Below are 20,649 nucleotides of genomic sequence, written 5' to 3' on the forward strand. Positions count from 1 at the left end.
AGGGTACACAATTTCAGACAGACTTGATATATTACATCTTCGACATCTAAATCATTCGCTAAACTTCGACCGCTATTCCACCGTTTTGCGAAAATGATTCACCACACAGCAGTCGATGATGATCCCAATTCATCCTACATTAGACGTCCTTCGGGCCCCGTTGCATCGGACCCACCGTCTGGACCGTCCCATAACCGGCCTTCCTCTCGCTCGTCACGGCCTAGCTCTCGGACTCGAATGGTAAAGCCGCCAGTTGCGGTTACACCCACTGGTCTCGGCGTGCTTACAGAGAATGTGGCAAACTTGTCCCCAGAGGGTCTCGGAGCGACCAGCCCTATCAAAGAAGGGCTCGGCAGTTTAAATCGCTGGTCCCAGTCAACGGCATCTAGTAAAAGTCCCTCGGAGTACATCGGTCATCATCGTCGAGGGAGCTCGAAAATGTCCATATCAGGTTACAATCGTGGACGGGGGAGCCACAGCCCCCAACGTGTGCAAGGGCTGAATGGGTTGCCGATGCTTGATCTGCCGGAACTGGAAAAGTCTGCCATATTCAACCATGACTCAACATCACAACAACTTGATCTCTCATTTGCGGCCTCAAGCCATCTTTTTCAACCCTCAACACATAGCAACAAAACAGATATGCCACTTGCTAGATCCAGTGGGGGGTCTATTTCTTTAAATGACGGGGAAGGAGACCCGGCGGCCATACAACATGGACAGACCCAAAAGGTGATGCTGTCAAAGGCACTTCAGAAAGCAAATACGGCAGTCCTTCTTGATAACGCTGCCAATTTCGAGGGTGCCATGGAAGCTTACACCGACGCTTGCAACTTGCTTCAGCTTGTCATGGTCCGTAGCAATGGAGGAGACGAAGAGAAACTCAAACTTCAAGAAATTCGAGACACATATATGCTCCGGGTCACGGAACTTCATCGTATGGATTTTCCTCTCCCAGAGAGCGACGACAAAGCTCTTCCAGATCGGCCCCTCAGCCAAGAGTCATATGGAGAATTGCTTCGTTCGACAAATGATGGGTATGATGGATCCCATATCGAGAGCCAGCAGAACTCACCTCGTTCCAGCTTTGGGTTCCACCAGATTCCACTGGAAGAGACAAGGGGATTTTCCCTGGAAGCAGTGCCCCCTCGGCGACAATCCTTGAAGCCGTCTGCCTTGGAAGATCAACCCCGATCGATGACATTGCAGACGGGCAGCCAGGAGGACACCAATGAATCCACTTCATGGTTGGACACAATTGATGAATCGGGTGCTTCGTCACCCTCGTCGGCAAACTCCAAGGCGTCATCGGTGTACCTTCGTCGCCGGACAAGCCGTCGTCTCAGTAATGACACCGAGGCGGAGTTTGATGCGGCCCTCGATGCAGCCGTGGAAGCTGCATATGATGAAGGTCTGGAGCCGGTGCCGGAGCACAAAGAAGAGGAAAGCGATGATGTTGTTTCAAATGCTCGCAGGAACATCCAATTAGCGAAGCAAAGAGTGCGCGAGGCAGAACAGGAAGCAGAGGCAATGAATCGTGATCGTGAAATGCGCCGGATCCAGGAACAGACAACTTTTGGGAATGACCTCATTGCCCGTACTTCGGCATATCTGGACGATGAAGCAGAGGAAGAGGAGCGTTTGCTAGAAGAGATGACCAAGGGCTACGTGATGGACGACTTTGAGTTCGGCATTCAGTCCAAGTCGGCACTCCCTCGAGAATCGGATTCTAGCAACATGTCTGGGAGGACCTGGGAAAGCTCCGCAACGTCTAATGCTGCCAACACTGGGGGTGCACTGTCTACGCTTGCAGAAGATGATGTCTTGCCACTAGGCGACCTAAGGCCCGAACCATATATCATGCCCTCTTCTCCTCCATCTTCGGCTTTGCCACCCCTGCCAGCCTCATCCGACTTCCCGGCTCCTTCAAAGCGGGCCTCGATATCAAACCGTGCTGGTTCTATCGGCTCACTCGTCTCTTCTACAGGTCCAGGAGTGCGAGCCCGGAGACTATCCAGCCAGACTCGCGAGCTTAAAATCGAGACCAATACCCGCTCCTCTCGCGCTAATTCCAATGCATCATCGGCCTTTGAAAATGTCGCAACCCCACAGGCAAATCGCCCGCCACCGTTGCCGAAAGACGAACCTTCTGCTCCTGGGGCCCGTTCCACTTTGCACCCAACACAACGCAACCCGTCGGTGGGCTCTTTCACGGACCACATCAACCTCTCCAAAGCTCGTACTCATGAAGATGATGAGAACGAACTGCCACCCCTGCCGCTGTCAGCGCGGCCCATGGGCAAAGTACCCTCGGCTCCAGATGGATTGAACAAACTTCACTCCAATACAAAGCCTTTCCGAACTCGGAATGCCTCTGTTCCGATTCAGATCCCTGATATGTGCCCGGAATCCCCAAGCTCCCCGTGGAGCGGTGCATTCCCTGACACTCAAAGGGGCGCGACTAGCGGCGTCCCTGTTTTACCCACACCGACCCTAGCCAACTTTAACTTCAATCAAAATGGACTGCCAAGCGGCGGGTTAAACCTGTTTGGTAGCAACATTCACTCACCCACAGCTCTTGGCCGTCCAAATTCGTTGGTGGCCAATGCCCCGCTTCCTCTAGAGCCATGTCCGGAGGGTTTCCTTCTCCGCCCATTTTGGCTAATGAGATGTCTCTACCAGACACTTGCACATCCTCACGGTGGCTATTTGTCAGAGAAGCTCTTTATTCCTCGAGATGTCTGGCGCGTGAAAAATGTCAAACTAAAGGCCCTGGAAGAGAAAGTGTCCAACTGCGATCTTCTGACCGCCGCCCTGCTCAAATTGGCCCAAGTCGATACATATGATGCAGATGCGGTTCTGGAGGAGATGCAGTCGTTTGATACTATACTCGACCAAGTTCAGGTTACCTTGACTAAGAAATTGGGCAGTGATGTCGGTGTCCAAGCATCAATGCCATTGTTTAAGCCCGCTTCCACGCCGGATGAACCTGTTCAACCAGAAGTTGCGCCGAACAAATCATACTTGACATGGAAAAGATTACGCGCAAAAACTTCCGGGCTTGGGACAACCACTCCGGTCCCGAGTGCTCGAGAAAGTAACAAGGACAATCTAGTCCTCAATTCCGTCCCGATGACATCTGTACATGGAACACCTGCGAAGCGCAATGTTACCCAGCTTGAATTCTCTGGGCCCAATGCAAACTACATGGGGGCGTTGGCGCGGCTTTTTGATGCTGCACAGGTGCTAGGTAAGACTTTTTTCGTCTATATGCTTTGACGCCACTCTAATCCATTCCCAGAACAAATTGCTCAGCAAGTTGAGGACCCTGGGCTCAAACATTCGTCCAAAACCCACGTTGGTCTGGAACTCAGCACACGACATGCTGCTGAATTCTTTGGCTTTTACATTTGTCGGTTCGCATTGGCTGATGTGGGCTTGATGCTCGACAAGTTCATCAAGCGAGGTAGCGAGTGGGTGTTGGTTTAGGAAGTATATGAAGCCACACGATAATTAAACACCCCCCCCCCCCCCCCCTTTTTTGAGAGCCAGTGGAGGCCTGGAGTTTTCCTGCGTCTCTTTTGATATTTCTGATGTCCATATTTGATCTCCCCACGTCTTTTGAGATACCATGATTTTGACCCGTGAGATATTTGATGATTTAAGAACATAATTGTCATGAGAAGGAATTGTACTTAACGCTGTTTGTTTCTTGCTCATATAAACTGTTATTCTGGTGATCTCGCCTCAGTGCGAGCCCTAACGACACACTCTAATGCATATCACACACACCTTCAATCCAATCCTTTACGTACTTACAGGCATCATACTGTGTTCGTGTCCTTATATACATAGGTCTTAATCATCTTTAAACGGTAAATCATTCAGTCATTCAACGATGAGTTGAGGCCTAACATAAACCCCCTCGGGAGCAGTGTGCAGTTCAGAGGCACATATTGGCTGATCGAAGACAAATCTGTCGTCGTCTCTCTGCATCTCGGATAATCTCGGCTGACAATTTCAGGCTAGGTGCTAGGTGTGCATACCTCTCTACCTCGTTTACCACTCCCGCAATAATGCCATCTATCTGTGAAGCAGGAGGGAGCAGGATAGAGAGAGTAGGAGACATTGTGGCGCCCATTATCAGCAGCGTCTGTGATACCATCGACAGGGCACCCTGCCACAGGTATGGAAGGTGGCCTTCGCGGTGGCTAGTTACATGCTCCAGCTGACGGAGTGTAGCATCCAAACATCGTCGGCAACACTCTTTCACCCCCGGGTCCGCTCCAGCCTGTTCATTCTCAAAAACAGCCAAGATATATGGACGATATATAATGGTACGGCATGCATTGTAGCGAAGCCTCAGCACCGTTTGAACCGGATTGGAAAGAGGCTTTGGGGTCAAAGGGAATTGAACAGGCCGGGGAAGACTGTCGTACCACTGAGACAGTTGAAAGTCGAGCTCGGAGACAATCGGACCCAATGACGCGAGAGTGTGGGTGCTGTCTTTCTGATAAATGATGTGGCTGACGCGGTTGAGGAGTCTTCGTAGCGCAATCTCTGCCAGGAAGTACCAGAGTTCGTCACGCCGAATAGCCAGTTGAGAGTCCACTGGGCGTGACGAACCCTGATATTTCCTAGCCATTCGGCGTTCTTCGCCCTCATTATGATCCCCGTCTTCCTCCTCTCCGTCATCCTCATCTTCTTCCTCAAAACCCCCTGGCAGATCCACGAGTTCTTCAAAGTTGACAATGCCAGAATGGGGGAGATCTAATTCTGCGAGAAGATCGCTTTCAAACAACAAGGCATTCCAGTATACCCTCACACTCAGCTCTCTCCACTGAGTCGGAATCCGATTTGGACTGCCAAACAACAACTGCAATTTCATGCTCACGCTGGATAGCAAGGTCCAGGCTTCCAGGGGCCGCACTAAATAGAATAGGTAGGCAGAGGCCATGACCATGCACTGCGCCGCAACCACAGTATTTCGCATCATGACCGACGGTAGAAAGCTCCACGCAGCGGCAAAATAAGGAAGTCCCGGCGGCTCACGGTCTGGTGACACAAACGAGATACTGCCACTATGGCTGGCGCTTCCTAGGGCCAAGACGAGAAGAACTAGACAACTCATGGGTCCTTCCTGAAATCCCTGCGCGAGAGCTGATTGATAATATCGATTCCACGTGTAAGGGTTCACGCAGGCGTACCAAACGTTTCCATAGTTAAAAAATGCCTGGGCATACGTGGATGCATTTGTCAAGTCAAAGCCTGAATTTGGAGTCAGCCGCAATGGTTCGCGGGCCATCTCCAATTGAAGAAGGTGCTGTGGATCACTGGCCCCAGAGACCAAGTCCCGAATTAGGGGCCACTGGAGGAGATGTAGAGCAGGAGTGGTATGCATCTTGGGCATTGTAGAGATGCTTAGACTAGCAGGTAGGTTGACCCAGGAACCGAGTCCAACAGCAGACAATCTTCCATGCACCGGCAAGCCGCTGGATGATGTTTTCGTTGATGGATCATCGCTACCAAGGTTTGTATCGTTGCTAGTGGCCGGGGAAGTAGCGGACAGGGCTAAATGTGGCCCTTGGTTTGGTAAATTCGAATGCAGCAAACTCTCAATTCTGGCCAAATGATCTAGGATGAGCTTGTCGCCAGCGTCGAGTTTGATACCGGGTTCACGATAGACACATTCCGCATTCAAATCGGAGCAGAGTTGACACTTGGGACGAGCCCCATTGCATCGGGTTTTGCGTAGCCGACATATCTGACACTGAATCAAAGTCAAATCTGCCTTGGTCGAATGTGCCAGAGGCGCTTACAGCTATTGTTGCCCGTCTTCTGGGATATTCAGCAGCTTCTGTATTCGAGCGCTTTCTTTTGCCGATGGATGTGTCGCTAACTGCATAGTCCCCCATGGGGTCTACCGTCTCGTTTTCTGGGGGCAGAGTCATTGTTCAAATCTGAGATTGTGTCCAGTTGTATTTAACGTTGTATTCCATTCCAAACCGTGGGGTTGGTCGGCATGACGGGCATCAGACCATACTTGAAGATGAGTAGAGACAAAGAGAGCAAGAAATGATCCGGAGAATTTGGGGCACGGGCAATAATGTACAATGCAAGGCCGGCCTCTAATAGAAATCCGTTCCAGTCTTTCATGTGTTCGTGCTTGTATGATAGTTGGCCCAACTCGATACGGGGGTAAGTCCGTGGCAGGTTGGGCATACTAGCCTGCGACTGTAACATCGAAAGGGAAAACGGGAAATGGGAGACAATAAAGGCACAAGCAAACTAGTAGATATAAATATATCAATATATATCGGCATATGCACGAAATATAGACCGAGAACAATATGATTGTAGATATCGAGTTCGATGTCACATGTGGTCCACGTGCACGCGTCCCAAACAAACGCGTCGATCTTCTTTCGCATTTGTAGCTGCGCAACCATTTTGGCTTAACATACTCTGGTTGGTTCAAATCAATTTGTTCAATCATGCCTCGCCCTGCCCCCAAACGAAGTCGTACAGTGGGAAAGACTCAGCCCAAAAACACGGCGATAGAAGCCTCAACGCAACAAATTGACCCAAATGTCGCCAAATCGCCTGTGCAGCCTGAGCGCGGCTCAGCCTTGGATCCAAGACAGGCGCTACGCAGTCAAACACCCTTGACCAAAAGTCATGAACAAGCAATTGAATCTTCACCCACAGGGGACCGGCCAGGCACCGGCAGTCGACCTGGAACCGGCAGTCGTCCCCCTACAAGATCGCGCGGGTATTCCTCTACGCTATCATTCGCTGGACGCAAAGGCGACACGAACTCCCGAGTTCCTGGAACGCCTGGATTCGATAATTCGGTTCTGAGCAACTTCAGACGGCGGCCGCGACAGCAAAGCATTCTGCAGATGATGCAAGCTGACGACGATGGCTCTTCCGATCTTGATGATGATGACTTCCTTGGTGGGCTTAGCCCCAATGATGAATCGACACCACTTAATCTCTCTCGGGGAAAGTCACTACTTATCAAGCCAACCGAGAAGTCATCCCCGTCACCGTCCGAATCACCGCTCTCGTCCGGCGGGTCGCGCAAGCGCAAGCGCATGACCCAAGAGATTCAAGTACCACAGTCGCCTGTGGATATGGTAGAAGATACTCCAACTGCGACACCGATTCAACGCGACAACTCTCGACATGATATTGAAGACGAGCTTCCTGAAGATGAGGTTGAACCCGAAGACGAGGAACTTGGAGATGAGGAGGATGAGGTTGAAATAGTCGAGGCTACGCCGCAATCGCAATCCCAACGATTCCCGGAATTATTGAGCCAGACTATGTTACCACCGGCAAGCAGTCCTGCGGGCTCCGTTACACCTGGTGACTCTACACCGCGACCTGTTCAGAGGAAAAAGTCCAAAGCTCCGAGTCATCTATCGACGGCAAACCTGCAAGACAAGCTTCTACCACGTCGCCGGCACAGACTCCGCGCCATCAATGATTACAGCGACGAAAGTGATGATCAGCATGACGCCGCGTCTGGTGATGAGGACGAGCTGAACTACCCATCACAAATATCATCCGGGCGACGGGCGGGGAAAAGCAAGCCCAAACCATTAGCCAACGCCCGCAATCCGAAGCAAAAGAAGATTAAAGAAAAGAAAATTAAGGACAAATCGTCGGCTCCGAAAGAACCAGCTACGTATTCACGTTCTCAAGCGAGTGGTGTCAACAAAGAAAACGAAACACTTCTGTCATCACCATCCTCTTCGCCATTGTCATCACCACCTGAGTCTGATGTCTCTGATTCTGATTCCGAATCTATGGAAACAGAGGCCACTCGTTGCGTGAGCGATGAGTTGCGCGCGGCAGTCAAGAAATTTGCGGAAGTGGACCAATGGGAGATGGAGTTTGAGGATGTATCTGCTTCAGAGAGCTAGCCCTGGAGAGATTTGAATGAAGAAACCGAATAATCCGAATAATATGATGTATGATCTTCACGGATATGAATGTGTTACTACCAAGTTTTCCTTTTGACGGCAGCCCTGGAATACCTAGGTAGCCCGCTAAGCCCCGCAATGTAACCTCGTCTGTTAGTAAATATTAGACTGACAGCTCTCTCTGTTTCTCTCTCTCTCTCTCTCTCTCTCTCTCTCTCTCTCTCTTTTTTTCCCCTCAAAACAATTCAACTCAATATGACTACTGTGGATACCATTCTCGCTGCCAAGTATCCGGCTAAGGCCCATGCTCTTCGTGTCGCTGAGTCTCTTAAGGCTCGGCATGGCGGGGCCGGAGTTATCTACCTCGAGGCTCAAAAAACTCGATTGATCGAGGATAGTGATGAGGATATGCCATTCAGGTAATGCAGCATTTCTATAGGATTTGGACTGATACTAACCCGGTCTAGGCAACGTCGTCCTTTCTTCTATCTCACTGGATGTCTTTTGCCCAATGCCGCCGTGCTATACGATGCTGTCAAAGATGAATTGACTCTGTTCATTCCACCGATCGACCCCGAGTCAGTCATTTGGTCTGGTCTTCCTCTTTCTCCCGAGGAGGCTGCCAAGCTCTACGATGTGGATCGCGTTCTGTTCACAACCGATGTGAATTCGACTTTGGCGTCAATCGCCTCGAACCACAATGGACAAACTGCTGCTTTTGCAATCGCCGAACAGGTGTCAGAGGGAACGAGCTTCCAGGGCTTCGCTGAAACAAATACTGCCAGCCTGAAAACCGCCATCGAGGAGACTCGTGTCATCAAGGATGCGTACGAGGTTGCACTTTTGCGAAAGGCAAACGATATCTCGACCAAAGCGCACATTGCTGCTATCCAGGCCTCCAAGACCGCCACTAACGAGCGCGAGATCGAGGCTGCCATTATCGGCGCTTGCATTGCCAATGGATGTCGCGAGCAGTCGTACCATCCCATCGTTGCTGGAGGTGAGGGGGGTGCTACTCTTCACTATGTTAGAAACGATGTCGACCTGGTCGATCCCATCACTAAGCAGCGGAAGAATAATGTTCTCATCGATGCTGGCGGTGAATATCAGACTTACTGCGCCGATATCACGCGTGTTATTCCTCTAAATGGAAGGTTTGCGCCTGAGACCCGTCAGATTTACGAGATTGTCCTCCAGATGCAGACGGAATGTATTGCGATTCTCAAGGAAGGCGTGTGCTGGGATGACGTGCACGCGCTGGCACATCGCATTGCTATCCGTGGCTTGTTGAAGCTGGGTATCCTGCGCGGATCCGAGGAGGAATTGTTCGAGAAGCGTGTCAGCGTGGCCTTCTTCCCTCATGGCCTCGGTCACTACCTGGGAATGGACACCCATGATACCGGTGGTAACCCCAACTATGAGGACAATGATACCATGTTCCGCTACCTACGTGTTCGCGCTAACCTGCCTGCTGGCTCCGTGGTCACCGTTGAGCCCGGTGTAAGTACTACCCCTTGAAAACCCTCTTTCCTCAACACCCAATTCTTATTATTTACCAGATCTATTTCTGTCGATTTATCATCGATCCCGTCTTAAAGGCCCCCGAGACCGGTAAGTACATCGATACTGAGGTCTTGGAGCGGTATTGGAGTGTGGGAGGAGTGCGCATCGAAGACAACATCCACATCACCAAGGATGGTTCTGAGAATCTGACCACGGCCCCGAAAATCATTGAGGAGGTGGAGAGCCTGGCCTTATAAGAAGCAGTCACTCTGCGGCCATTAGCAAGCTTTTGCCCCTGAACCGTGAACCGTTCAAGGGTTTCATACCAAATTATGATAAAACATTGTGGATCCTCGGATATGTGATTGTACAACTGGTAATAACTAGATGTCTCTTCTGCGTTTGCGCGCACTCCCCTTGATCTCATCCACCGATCCGTTCTTCAGCTTGCGATCCAGAATGATAGTCAAAACATCAAAGGAAAACTCTGGTACTTCAATGCACAGCTTCTTAAAGTCGTCCCCAACCTCCTGGCGCAGCACGTGACTTTGGTTCGCCCAGTAAGTCGCCACAGGCTTCCGGATGGTAGTGTCTGCTGCTGGTGTATGAGTGTATACGTAACGGGCATATGAAAGCTCCGCGTGAGGTGAGCTCTCGACCTTATGAATTTTGCCATGGGCAATGCGCTGGAGGTTTGGCAGGCCCAGTTTCTCTGCCAGGGTGTAAATACGCGCATGGCGCAGCAACTCGTCACCGCGTTTGTCTTCCCCAGGTGTTTCCGTTTGAACCACAGTGTAATCACGCGTATACTGGAACTGGAGGAAGCAACTGAAGGCATCGACATCCTCTTCTGGTAGGCTGACACGTCGCTATTAACCACAACCAATTAGGATAAGACATAGACGTGGAACGGATATGAACGAATCACTCACAGGGCCTGACGCTTCAAATTTCTTAACAAACTCGGTTAGTAGGGGCGCCTCCATTAGGAGGGATTGATGAGCTGTCATAACGGTCTCATCGTCGCCTTTCCCAACGATAATCTCAACGATAGGTGAAGTCAGGAAGCTACGAGTGGTTGTGCTGGTGAGTTATGATTGGGATAATGGAAGGTGAAGCCATTTTGAAAAAGGAGTTGTGTCGCGAAGGTTTGGGGAAAGAATACTCACTCAAGGAAGTTGAATCCCGCGTTCTTCTTTGCCGGAGCGGGTGGTTCTGGCTCTGCCTGCACATCTGGAAGTGTCGAATCTTCTTGCGCAGGTGCGGGTTCAGGTTGGCTTGTGTCCTGTGTTCCTCCCATCTCTATCTCGGTGGAATTGTGATTCGCAGTCGCAGTCGCAGTCGCAGTCGCAGTCGCAGTCGCAGTCGCAGTCGCAGTCGCAGTCGCAGTTGTATTGGGTTCAGATTGGGTCGATTCGGGGGTTTCGCCAGGGATCCGAACTTGGGGTGTTTGTGGTGTATCCATTGTTCAATGGAATAAGGGTCAATGGATGATATGGGTGGTATGGGATGTTATGGAGAGAGGAGAGGAAGAGGAAAAGAGAGACCAAACCTCCAGGGGGGCAGAGAGCTAAGGCGAAGCACAATTTCAGGTGACACAGAGGCTTATAGCTATATAATCTGTTTAATTCCCTACTTTCTTTACTTTGATACTTGACCTTTGTTTCTTTTATTTTATTTTGTGTGTTGATACAATATAATTGTACTATTCTAACCACAGCTCCACATAACGTCATTTGCCGCATTTACCGCATTTACCGCGCCAAGGGAAAGAGAAACAGAGACCGCAGATCTCTAAAACCTGAGACTTGAAATAATCTACGGAGTGCGTGATGCATAATCATGGACTCGGAAGAACCAGAATCGACCGAGACTGAGCAAGCTGTTCAATACTTGCTCACCGCAGAGGATGCCGAGCTTTTACAGGAGATTCTCAACCACAGTCTCTCACATCAGTCGGGTGAGAAACGAAAATTCAGGTTCCAGGATCTGAAATTCACCCGACAGCTGAGTACCTTTCAAAATTTGGAGACTACTGCCCCCCAGTTCCATGGCTTTTTTGTTCTCTTCTGGATGGGGGTGACCCTGATGTTGTTCAGGCTTGCTGCCAACAATTGGAGAACCCATGGCAGTATATGGGGTAATAATGAGATTATCCGTCTCATGATGGATAAGGATGTCATGGTCCTCGGGCTGACTGACTTGCTCCTTTGTTGGTCTACGGGGTTTTGTCTGATATTACAACGAGTGGTACTCAAGGGATACATTCGCTGGAACGGTCTCGGCTGGCTCATTCAGAATGTCAGTCTCAAAAGATTTGCCCCCAACCCTGTTACATTGCTGACCTATGTAGATTTGGCAAACTACATATCTTGGAGTCGTTATATGGTGGACATACCATCGCGATTGGCCGTGGACACACACGGTCTTTATCGTATTGCACTGCTTGGCTATGCTGATGAAGCAACACAGCTATGCAGCTTACAATGGCTACTGTATGTCAATTTATGTTCCGTCATGAGCAGGAGCTAATGATGGCAGTATCGGAAATGTATCGCAAGCGAAATATGCTCAAAGCAAGTCTTGGCCAAACCAAAGCCAAAGAAAGAGGACATGCTACTTCTGCCAAAATGGGGTCCTCTTCTGCAATTGATACGCAAGTCAATGCTGAGATCACAGACCTCAAGAAAAAGGACGTTAATCGGCGCTCTTCTGACCTCCAAAACTATTCTCGATCCCATGAAACCGACCAGCTTTTATCTCTCATTGGAACGATCGAGACCGGCGTGCCACTTGAACCGAGTCAGGTGAAATCTCTCAGAGAACTGCTCGAGCAGGAGATCAAGGTCTTATCTGAGGGGCTAAAGGGCCGGTGTTCACTGACCAACAATCACTATCCACGAAATTTAACAATAGGAAATATCTGCGACTTCATGACATTGCCCACATTGGTTTATGAGCTTGAATACCCGCGGACCAAGAAAATTGACTGGCTCTATGTCGCAGAGAAAACACTCGCCACATTCGGCATCATTGTGGTTATGATCGCAGTCTCTCAATCGTGGATATACCCGGTGGTAATGGACACGGTGCGTATGAAAGAGGAGGGGATGACCTTGCAGCAGAGACTTCGGGAATTTCCCTGGGTTCTCGGTGACTTACTTTTTCCGTTCATGATGGAATATCTACTGGCATTCTACGTGATCTGGGAATGTGTTGTAAGTCTGTCCGCCTGTCTGCTACTTTGATTTATTGCTAAGTTCATCTAGCTCAATGCTGTCGCCGAGATCACCATGTTTGCAGATCGAGGGTTCTATTCCGATTGGTGGAACTCGGTCTCATGGGATCAGTTTGCACGGGATTGGAACCGTCCTGTCCATAACTTCTTGTTTCGACATGTATACCATGGCTCCATCAGCGAATACCGTTTGTCGCGGGTATCTGCCAGTCTCATCACTTTTCTCTTATCTGCCTGTGTACATGAGCTGCTCATGCTGTGCATCTTCCGGCGGCTTCGAGGTTACCTACTGATCCTTCAGATGTCTCAACTACCGCTTGTTGCGCTAAGCCGGACTCGCCTGATGCGAGGTCGCCGTTTGTTGGGCAATGTCGTCTTTTGGCTGGGCATCTTTACAGGGCCAAGTCTGTTATGCAGCTTGTACTTGATCATTTGATTCGATTCGATACGGTAGCTGTGTAGATATCCATGGATGCATAGTCACTGCTTCAATAGTACATTTGCTTGATATGCCACGGCTCGCAATGACTTGGACACGGGCCACTTTCCATGACGATGATGAACACCTAAACAACACATCCACGTGGCTATGGAGCTACATTGCGCCTATGTGTTGATTTGATACATTATTTATTGTTATACACTCTAGAGACATACATGTAAAGACTGACCGCGTATTTACTCTGCCGGTATGGATGGGCACGGACCCTTATACCGTATAACCCCCACCTTATATATATTTCTCTCTATACTCCCGAGGTCTTCTTCTTTCCGATATCTTTCTTACAAACACTCCCTTTATTGCTTTACTATTTCGATTGTATCTAAATGGCATCAAATCCACCCGCTGCCTGCTGCGCCATTGGCGTTAAACATGAAGGCGAAGCCAAGGGTCAACTCCAACAAATTGGCGATGGTCCATACATCCGATTCTCTGGAGGTAGACAACAGTTTCGCTGACGGTTGTAGTCGAGGTCTACATATCACGCCCCGAGCGTTCTACCAAGCCTGCCATCCTGCTGCTCACAGATGTAATTGGCCACCGTTTCATTAATGCACAACTTATTGCAGACCAGCTAGCGGCAAATGGTTACCTGGTCGTCATGCCAGACATATTCCACGGTGATCCGGTGCCGTTAAACAACCGCCCTGCGAGCTTCGACCTGATGACCTGGCTAAAAGGCCCCCCGGGCCATCTGCCAGAGCGTGTAGAACCCGTGATCCATGCGATACTAAAGGAAATGAAGTCCAACATGGGCTGCGAGCGAGTCGGTGCTATCGGATATTGTTTCGGGGTATGATCATGTCCCGTATGTCTTGCTGCTGCCCACGTTGACAAATACAGGCAAAATACGCCGTCCGACTGCTCCAGCCAGGTCTCTGCGATGTTGCCTATGTGGCACACCCCGGTTTCGTCGACGCAGAGGAATTACAAGCAATCCAAGGCCCGCTGTCCATTGCTGCGGCTGGTAAGTTATGATATGATCTGACTACAGCGTCTTGACTAAATATTGATAGAAACCGACTCAATCTTCCCGGCCTCAAAGCGCCATGAATCCGAGGATATCCTGGCCAAAACTGGCCAGCCGTACCAGATCAACTTGTTCAGTGGTGTTGAGCATGGGTTTGCTGTCCGCGCAGATATCACCAAGCCGACAATCCGCTTTGCCAAAGAGTCTGCCTTTTTGCAGGCAGTCGCATGGTTTGATCAGTACCTTTAATCAATCGGAGAGGCAAATATCTAGCATGGTAACAATGAAACTTTGATTGAAATCCACACTTGGTTAGGTTCGCCTTGAGAAGCGGCAGATTTACATGTATTGATGGAGACAAAAAAGGTATGCAATACCATAACAATTGGCCAAAGTGAACTGTTGTATTCCTTACATCTTCTCGTGGGTAGCCATAAGGGAACCTATCATCTGTTAGAAACTGAAATTTCTGCCATACCGACGAAATTATGAACTTACCAATAAATGTAGTGACCAAACGAGACCGAACTTGACAGATGTCCTCCGGGACCAACCAGATGGTAGCACCCATCTTTCTGGCAATACTGATAGAAAGCTTAGCGTTTGCATATGCCTCTTCGTCGGTCCGACCGGGCGTGACCAAATCGTAATCGACATAGCTGCTCTTCATGCCGTTGAGCACATCAAGGAGGAAGATTCCAGATCCAATGGACTTGTCTTTGAAGCTGCGTATCGTGGAAGACTTGCCGCCACTGCTAGACATGTCATTGGCCCAGCGGATCATCTCAGTATCAGTAATTTCGCGTTTGCCCAGCCGTTGGGCCAGCGCGGAGAGTGTGTTGGTGATATCACGGCGCATCAGCTGCCACACCAATCCGAGAGTGAGGGTTCGTTGGCCATCAGTGATATCAGCGCCCTGAACGCCGACAAGAGAGAAACCATTATGTTTCCCAAGCTCGATCGAATAATTGGTATTTTCCACGGCCTTGAACCGCATCAATTCACCACCAGACGCTGGTGGCTTGTTGACATGTCTCCAGTTCACGCTTCCAGGAATGACCTTGTCGTATGCCTGCAACAAAACATAGCCATCGCGTAGGTCATCGAAGAGCGAGTTGACTGCCGGCTGCACATCCAAGGAATTCAACCACAGAGTGAAGACTCTGGCCTCTCGCTCGCCCTCAGCATCGAAGTCTTCAACTTCGAGCTTCTCCTCCTCGGTGATGGGGTCCAGCCCTGGGTGGGTGTTGAACAGATTGGCGACAAAGGCAAGGTTCAGCTTGGGGTTTCCGGCAACCAATGAGGTTGGGGTCAGGAACTTGCGGCAATCAAGCGAATCGGCGTTTTGGAGGACCTGCTCAGCCCGCTCAAGCAAGTCTCGAGTTTGAAGAGGGGCACGCGAGCAAACATCGGGTGCCAATTGGTTAAGGAGAACGGTGTAGTTCTCGCCATCCTTGACATCGGTAGAGAAGTTCGTGACGCTACATCGGTTAGCCATATGTCTTTAGTTGTTTTTTACCTCGGGCTGGACATACCGTCTGTCCCACTTGGCATTCTTAAGATGATAGTTGAACCAACGAAGGAGAATCTGCTCTGGAGGCAAGCGCAAGAACTGCTCCAGAGTTTCATCCTCATCCAAAAGCCTATAAAGCTCCGGGTGGAGTTTGATATCAATCTTTCCAAGAAGACCACGGCGGATGATTTGCCAGATGAGACCTAGGATGAGATGCTCGCGCACTTCAATGATATCCCCGCTTCCGATGTTAACAACTGAGCATCCGATACCCTTGGCAGAGTTGATAACAATGTTATTGTTCTCAGTCATGTGGAAAGCATTCAGCTGCTTGATCTTCTTCCCGACCTTGTTCAGAACACGCTCATCAATGGTGTCTGGTACGCTGTCGTTGATCAACTTTGCCAGGACCAAGCCATCCTTGCACTTATCAAACATCTCAAATGTATCGGTGGGGAAAGGTAGGAGGTTGCCGACGTCCGCATCGCCCGCCAGGACGGCATTGATGTGACGCGTGAACTCGGTTCGTTCGTCTTCGTTGATCGTATGCGTGACATTGGAAGACGATCCCTGGACATGGATTCTTCCACCCACACTGCCTTTAGAGACATGTCGAGATGCTCCAGTGCCAGCGCCGGCCCCTTGAATCACGGCCGCAGGGGTAGTTGCTGCGCGGGCACTTTCAGTGGGTGCTGTCCGAAGCTTCGAAACGAGCTGCCATGACGTTAATATCAGCGGGATGAGAAAGGGAAGCGGGGAAATTGTATTACATCAACATAATCTTCGAGTTCCACGCGCCGAGAGCTATCGAGTTCCACATCCTTCAAAGCTGCACGCACCACATCATACGGCTGGCGTTCCGATTGTTGAGCAGCTTTGATCACCGTAGATTCATCAAGGTAGCCACGGTCTTCGACGTCCAATCTGTTGAATGCATCCTGGAGTGAAAAGATTTCGCCTTGATCAAGCTGCGGAAAACGCCTATAGTAATCACAATGGTCAGCATATGCTTGCATTGAATGGCGAGGAAATGTACTTCTGAAGCTTGAGGGCGTTCATCTTGTCAGAATCACAACCCTGGGGGCAAAATAGGTGGGGGGTGATCACCCAGGGAAAGGCCGGGTTTCGACGAAAAGAGAAAGTAGTGTTTACACCCTGAACAGGTCAATTGTCAAGAGGTAAAGAAAGAAAGTAAATGATCAGAAGAAATCCGATCCGTGCTAAGAGGTGGGCAGTGCAGGGCGAAAGGCAGCCAGGTATACACGAACCGAGGGGTGGGGGGAGGGGGAGCCACACCGTAATGAAAGTACTTGGGTTAACGATACAGAGTACATCACGCTAGGGGTATTTTTGTATGGGGGCGTAAGTATCATGTCAGTAACGCCGTGTTCTAGTATTATCGTATTCGGGAAGTTCTTCGAATGACGTCGACATATTTACAAAGTGGTATGTAATTTATTTTTTTATAAGATGTTCGACTTGAAGTATCTCATCTGCCTAGCTTATTCTTCTCTTTCCAAACTGATACATATGTACTTTATCCCGAGTTTCCGTTGTCCTTCGTTCTAAATCCCTTCCAGAGGTCTCCAGGGCTCCACAAATTGACTGAGGTAAGCCATAGACACTGACCTCGGGAATTTGGCAAGCTTGGAACTCTACTAGTCCACGGTTTAACCCCTAACTCTATGGGGTATACGCAATGAAAGATATTGGCATTGGGACTTTATATAGAAATATATAATTACAGAGCCTATATAAAGAACAGACATGTGTTGATATGCATACCGGGTATATTACCGGGTATATAACGTTGTAAACGTAATTGCATATATGCACCTAAAAAAATCAGGATTACATCATTTCCGATCTCCAAAACATTGGAAACGTTCATTGCATCTTCAACATTCTATCGGCCTTTTTGACGCCTTTTGGACACGTCTCTATTTCTTGTTTCGCTTTCTCTTTACCTTCATCTCTCGTACCATCAACACTTCCACCGTTCCTCAATCCAGCTGCTCACGTTGGTTCGTTTCGCTGCCTTCCGACGGGCACTCCTCCCCATGGCGGGTGCAGAGCAGAAGTCGTTCCTCGGGACACTTACTCCATGGAGTACACCAAGAAGTGCAACCCCAACACCGCAGCCTGGTGATCACCAAAAACAAGATGTACTGCAGCGATCGCAAGGGGAGGACCACACGGTGACCCACATGCATCGATTAAGCATGCGACGCTATCCTCCCGACTGCCCTCCATTGAAAGTCAGGTGGTTCTACGCAGTGGACTCGCCCAAGCGGAAACCATCCATTATAGGACAGAAAAAGGCAGACCAAAAGCCCTTGCCATCGCCGAAGAAATTCATTCCTTTTCCAGGGAAAGACTCCCAGTCCATCGAAACGACGTTTCAGAAACTCTCAGACATTGAAGATGCCCGCCAACAAAACCAGTCAAACGACAGCGAACCTGTATTGACCAAAGTTCCCGTGAATGAGGATTTTCTTTTCAATGTCGATGTGGAACAGCGTGAGTTGAGTCCTACCTACTGGATTGGCCCTGTATATGAAGTCCGTCGTGGAACGTGGTTCATTCAGGATGGATCTAGCCTAAAACCATGCGAAGAAAATCTTGCCACCCAGCTTGAAGAAGGCTATATCAAACTGTGTCCATGGAGGTCCCAGCCAACAGAGCAGAATTCGCAAACAAACGAAGAAGATAGATCTGGTCAGACCAAAACCGTGCCAACCAACACCTATGAGCCAGATCCCAAACCCCCTCAATCAGCCAACCCGAACTCTCCTCCCCGCGGCACAGGGAACGATTTCAACAGTCCTGGTCCTGCAATGGAGCCTCAGCAGTATCGTCTCTTTGGCGCTTACATGAATAGGATAGTCGGTTATCAAGATTCCACGACGGCCTGGCTGATGAACGATGATTTCATGTCACGCTTCAGTACTTCGGTGTATCAAAAGCTAGGAGGCGTTCCGGGAACGAAGTTGGTTCGCGGTTTTGAGCCCAGGAAGCCAAAAGAGACGCCAGAAGCAAAGGGTCCCAAACAAAAACCACTGAGCGAGTCAACGCCTGCCAGAGGTTTGAATGAGGTCTTGAAGGAAAAGACAGAAAAAGCCACGGATACCCTCAAGTCAACCTCCGCTGATGGATTCGAGAACTACGAAAGTAGACCGAAATCAACATTAGAACACCAAATGTCCTCCCTTGCAGGCGAGCCACAAAATCCAGCTGACCTCGAAGAACAGGCTCGTAGGCAGGAGGAACAGGAGATGGAAGAGTCGAGGGACGTGGACGGTGCGGACAGAGAGCGCGAGGTTGATCATCTAGTTCTTGTCACCCATGGAATTGGCCAGCGACTCGGTTTACGACTGGAAAGCATCAATTTCATACATGATGTAAATGTGCTTCGCAAGACGCTGAAAACTGTCTACAAAGGTTCGCCTGACCTTCAAGCGTTGAACTCAGCGTTCCCAGACGGCGGTTCTTCCGGTAAGATCAACTGCCGTGTGCAGGTGCTGCCAGTGTGAGAGTGACTCCTTTGCTCGACATTTCTTTTTGCTAATTCCAGCAGGTGCTGGCGCCATCTTCTAGACTTTCCTTACCGAGGAGTTCGACAGAACAGAAAAGAACTGGATCTCACTGATGCAGACGCTCTCGAGGATGATGCTTACCCCAGCCTGTCCGATATAACACTGGAAAGTGTACCTGCTGTTCGAAACCTCATTTCAGATTTGGCTATGGATGTACTTCTGTACCAAAGCGGGTATTGTGAACACATCTCCAATATTGTCATCCAAGAATGCAATCGAATCGTCCGACTGTACCGGAAGCAAAATCCTTCTTTCAAGGGATCAGTCAGTCTCTGCGGCCATTCACTTGGTAGCGCGATTCTATTTGACATCTTGTGTCGCCAGCCGGGAACCAATACCGGGCAGAATGGTGCCTCCAAGGGAATGGCCCAAGAGAGCGATGGCTCCACCCCCAAGGGTTCAAGTGCGTTTGATTTTGACTGCGAAGAGTTCTTTTGTCTGGGATCCCCCATTGCACTCTTTCAAATGCTCAAGGGTAAGACGATTGGAGGATACTCTGCCTTGGATCCCCGAAATCGCAAAAGTCCTCTGGATGTTGAGATTGACTTGGACTCGCATGGTCCTGGACTTGCGCTCAGCGACAATCCCGGTATCATCTCAACACCAAAGTGTCGAGATCTCTACAATATCTTCCATCCTTCTGACCCGGTGAGCTACCGGGTCGAGCCTCTGATATCTCCAGCGATGGCAAAACTGAAGCCTCAGCCTCTACCGTCGGTGAAGAAAAGCCTCTGGACGACCTCTGGCCAGAGTCTATCCATTCTCGGTAGCCGCATGGGCCAAAGTGTGGGATCCTTGTGGACAAATTTCACCACGGGTGTCGCAAGCAGTTTGTTGAATCGCAGTTTGGGTCTAAACGGCGATGACGCCTTCCCGGCTGCTCGCACTTCTGGTAAACCAGGTGACGAATCAACCCATAGACGGTCACAGTCAGGCTCAGCTCAGCATGGGTCCGATGGATCCGATGACCACTATCAGACATTGATTGAATCCGATCTGGAAACCCTTTACGATGGTTTCCAAAAAAGCAGGAGTGCCCATCATGGCGAGAGTCCAGATTCCGATACCGACACTAACCAGGACCGGAGGCTGAAATTCGAGGACGCTAAAGTGCGTGCCTTGAATGCAAATGGTCGTGTGGACTACAGCATCCAAGAGTATGACCACTTGCCCTGCATTGTTGAACCTTATTAACTGGAATATAGGGGAGCCTTCGATATTTCATTAATAGCCAGCATCGCCAGTCATCTCACGTATTGGGGAGATGAGGATGTCAATCACTTTATGCTTTCCCAGATGCTTTCTAGAAGACAAAGGCATAAACAGAAACAAAAACATAGATGAAACAATTACAATACATTACACTATCTGAAGAGTCTTTTGAGTACGAGCTAGG

At 49.7% G+C, this 20,649-nt stretch overlaps 9 protein-coding genes across 9 annotated transcripts; 6 read left to right on the plus strand and 3 right to left on the minus strand.

Annotated features, from left to right (window-relative positions):
• Window positions 1-93: 93 nt before the first annotated feature.
• On the plus strand, window positions 94-3,489 carry N7471_012156 (uncharacterized protein; the record flags this gene model as incomplete). Its single annotated transcript, XM_057284875.1, has 2 exons — window positions 94-3,250; window positions 3,302-3,489. The coding sequence occupies 2 exons, from the start codon at window positions 94-96 to the stop codon at window positions 3,487-3,489; spliced, it is 3,345 nt and encodes a 1,114-aa protein (XP_057131141.1).
• A 454-nt stretch (window positions 3,490-3,943) lies between these two features.
• Window positions 3,944-5,951, minus strand: N7471_012157 (Zn(II)2Cys6 transcription factor; the record flags this gene model as incomplete). Its single annotated transcript, XM_057284876.1, has 2 exons — window positions 3,944-5,770; window positions 5,820-5,951. The coding sequence occupies 2 exons, from the start codon at window positions 5,949-5,951 to the stop codon at window positions 3,944-3,946; spliced, it is 1,959 nt and encodes a 652-aa protein (XP_057131142.1).
• Window positions 5,952-6,494: 543 nt separating this feature from the next.
• Window positions 6,495-7,931, plus strand: N7471_012158 (uncharacterized protein; the record flags this gene model as incomplete). Its single annotated transcript, XM_057284877.1, has 1 exon — window positions 6,495-7,931. The coding sequence occupies one exon, from the start codon at window positions 6,495-6,497 to the stop codon at window positions 7,929-7,931; it is 1,437 nt and encodes a 478-aa protein (XP_057131143.1).
• Window positions 7,932-8,186: 255 nt separating this feature from the next.
• Window positions 8,187-9,691, plus strand: N7471_012159 (aminopeptidase P family protein; the record flags this gene model as incomplete). The annotated part of the gene is made up of 3 exons (XM_057284878.1): window positions 8,187-8,350; window positions 8,399-9,431; window positions 9,491-9,691. 3 exons carry the CDS (start codon window positions 8,187-8,189, stop codon window positions 9,689-9,691), a joined length of 1,398 nt encoding a protein of 465 aa, XP_057131144.1.
• Window positions 9,692-9,817: 126 nt separating this feature from the next.
• Window positions 9,818-10,899, minus strand: N7471_012160 (uncharacterized protein; the record flags this gene model as incomplete). Its single annotated transcript, XM_057284879.1, has 3 exons — window positions 9,818-10,303; window positions 10,367-10,517; window positions 10,604-10,899. 3 exons carry the CDS (start codon window positions 10,897-10,899, stop codon window positions 9,818-9,820), a joined length of 933 nt encoding a protein of 310 aa, XP_057131145.1.
• Window positions 10,900-11,276: 377 nt separating this feature from the next.
• On the plus strand, window positions 11,277-13,108 carry N7471_012161 (Sterol O-acyltransferase; the record flags this gene model as incomplete). The annotated part of the gene is made up of 4 exons (XM_057284880.1): window positions 11,277-11,735; window positions 11,788-11,929; window positions 11,976-12,652; window positions 12,704-13,108. 4 exons carry the CDS (start codon window positions 11,277-11,279, stop codon window positions 13,106-13,108), a joined length of 1,683 nt encoding a protein of 560 aa, XP_057131146.1.
• A 392-nt stretch (window positions 13,109-13,500) lies between these two features.
• N7471_012162 (dienelactone hydrolase family protein) lies at window positions 13,501-14,393 on the plus strand (the record flags this gene model as incomplete). Its single annotated transcript, XM_057284881.1, has 4 exons — window positions 13,501-13,588; window positions 13,642-13,967; window positions 14,018-14,141; window positions 14,191-14,393. 4 exons carry the CDS (start codon window positions 13,501-13,503, stop codon window positions 14,391-14,393), a joined length of 741 nt encoding a protein of 246 aa, XP_057131147.1.
• Window positions 14,394-14,555: 162 nt separating this feature from the next.
• sac6 (fimbrin) lies at window positions 14,556-16,716 on the minus strand (the record flags this gene model as incomplete). The annotated part of the gene is made up of 5 exons (XM_057284882.1): window positions 14,556-14,587; window positions 14,643-15,625; window positions 15,680-16,371; window positions 16,428-16,638; window positions 16,694-16,716. The coding sequence occupies 5 exons, from the start codon at window positions 16,714-16,716 to the stop codon at window positions 14,556-14,558; spliced, it is 1,941 nt and encodes a 646-aa protein (XP_057131148.1).
• Window positions 16,717-17,717: 1,001 nt separating this feature from the next.
• Window positions 17,718-20,597, plus strand: N7471_012164 (DDHD family phospholipase; the record flags this gene model as incomplete). Its single annotated transcript, XM_057284883.1, has 3 exons — window positions 17,718-19,186; window positions 19,235-20,410; window positions 20,459-20,597. 3 exons carry the CDS (start codon window positions 17,718-17,720, stop codon window positions 20,595-20,597), a joined length of 2,784 nt encoding a protein of 927 aa, XP_057131149.1.
• Between the last annotated feature and the right edge of the window lie 52 nt (window positions 20,598-20,649).

Source organism: Penicillium samsonianum (assembly GCF_028829775.1).
Source record: "Penicillium samsonianum strain IBT 33392 chromosome Unknown utg000007l_segment0_segment0, whole genome shotgun sequence".
Lineage (NCBI taxonomy): Eukaryota > Fungi > Ascomycota > Eurotiomycetes > Eurotiales > Aspergillaceae > Penicillium > Penicillium samsonianum.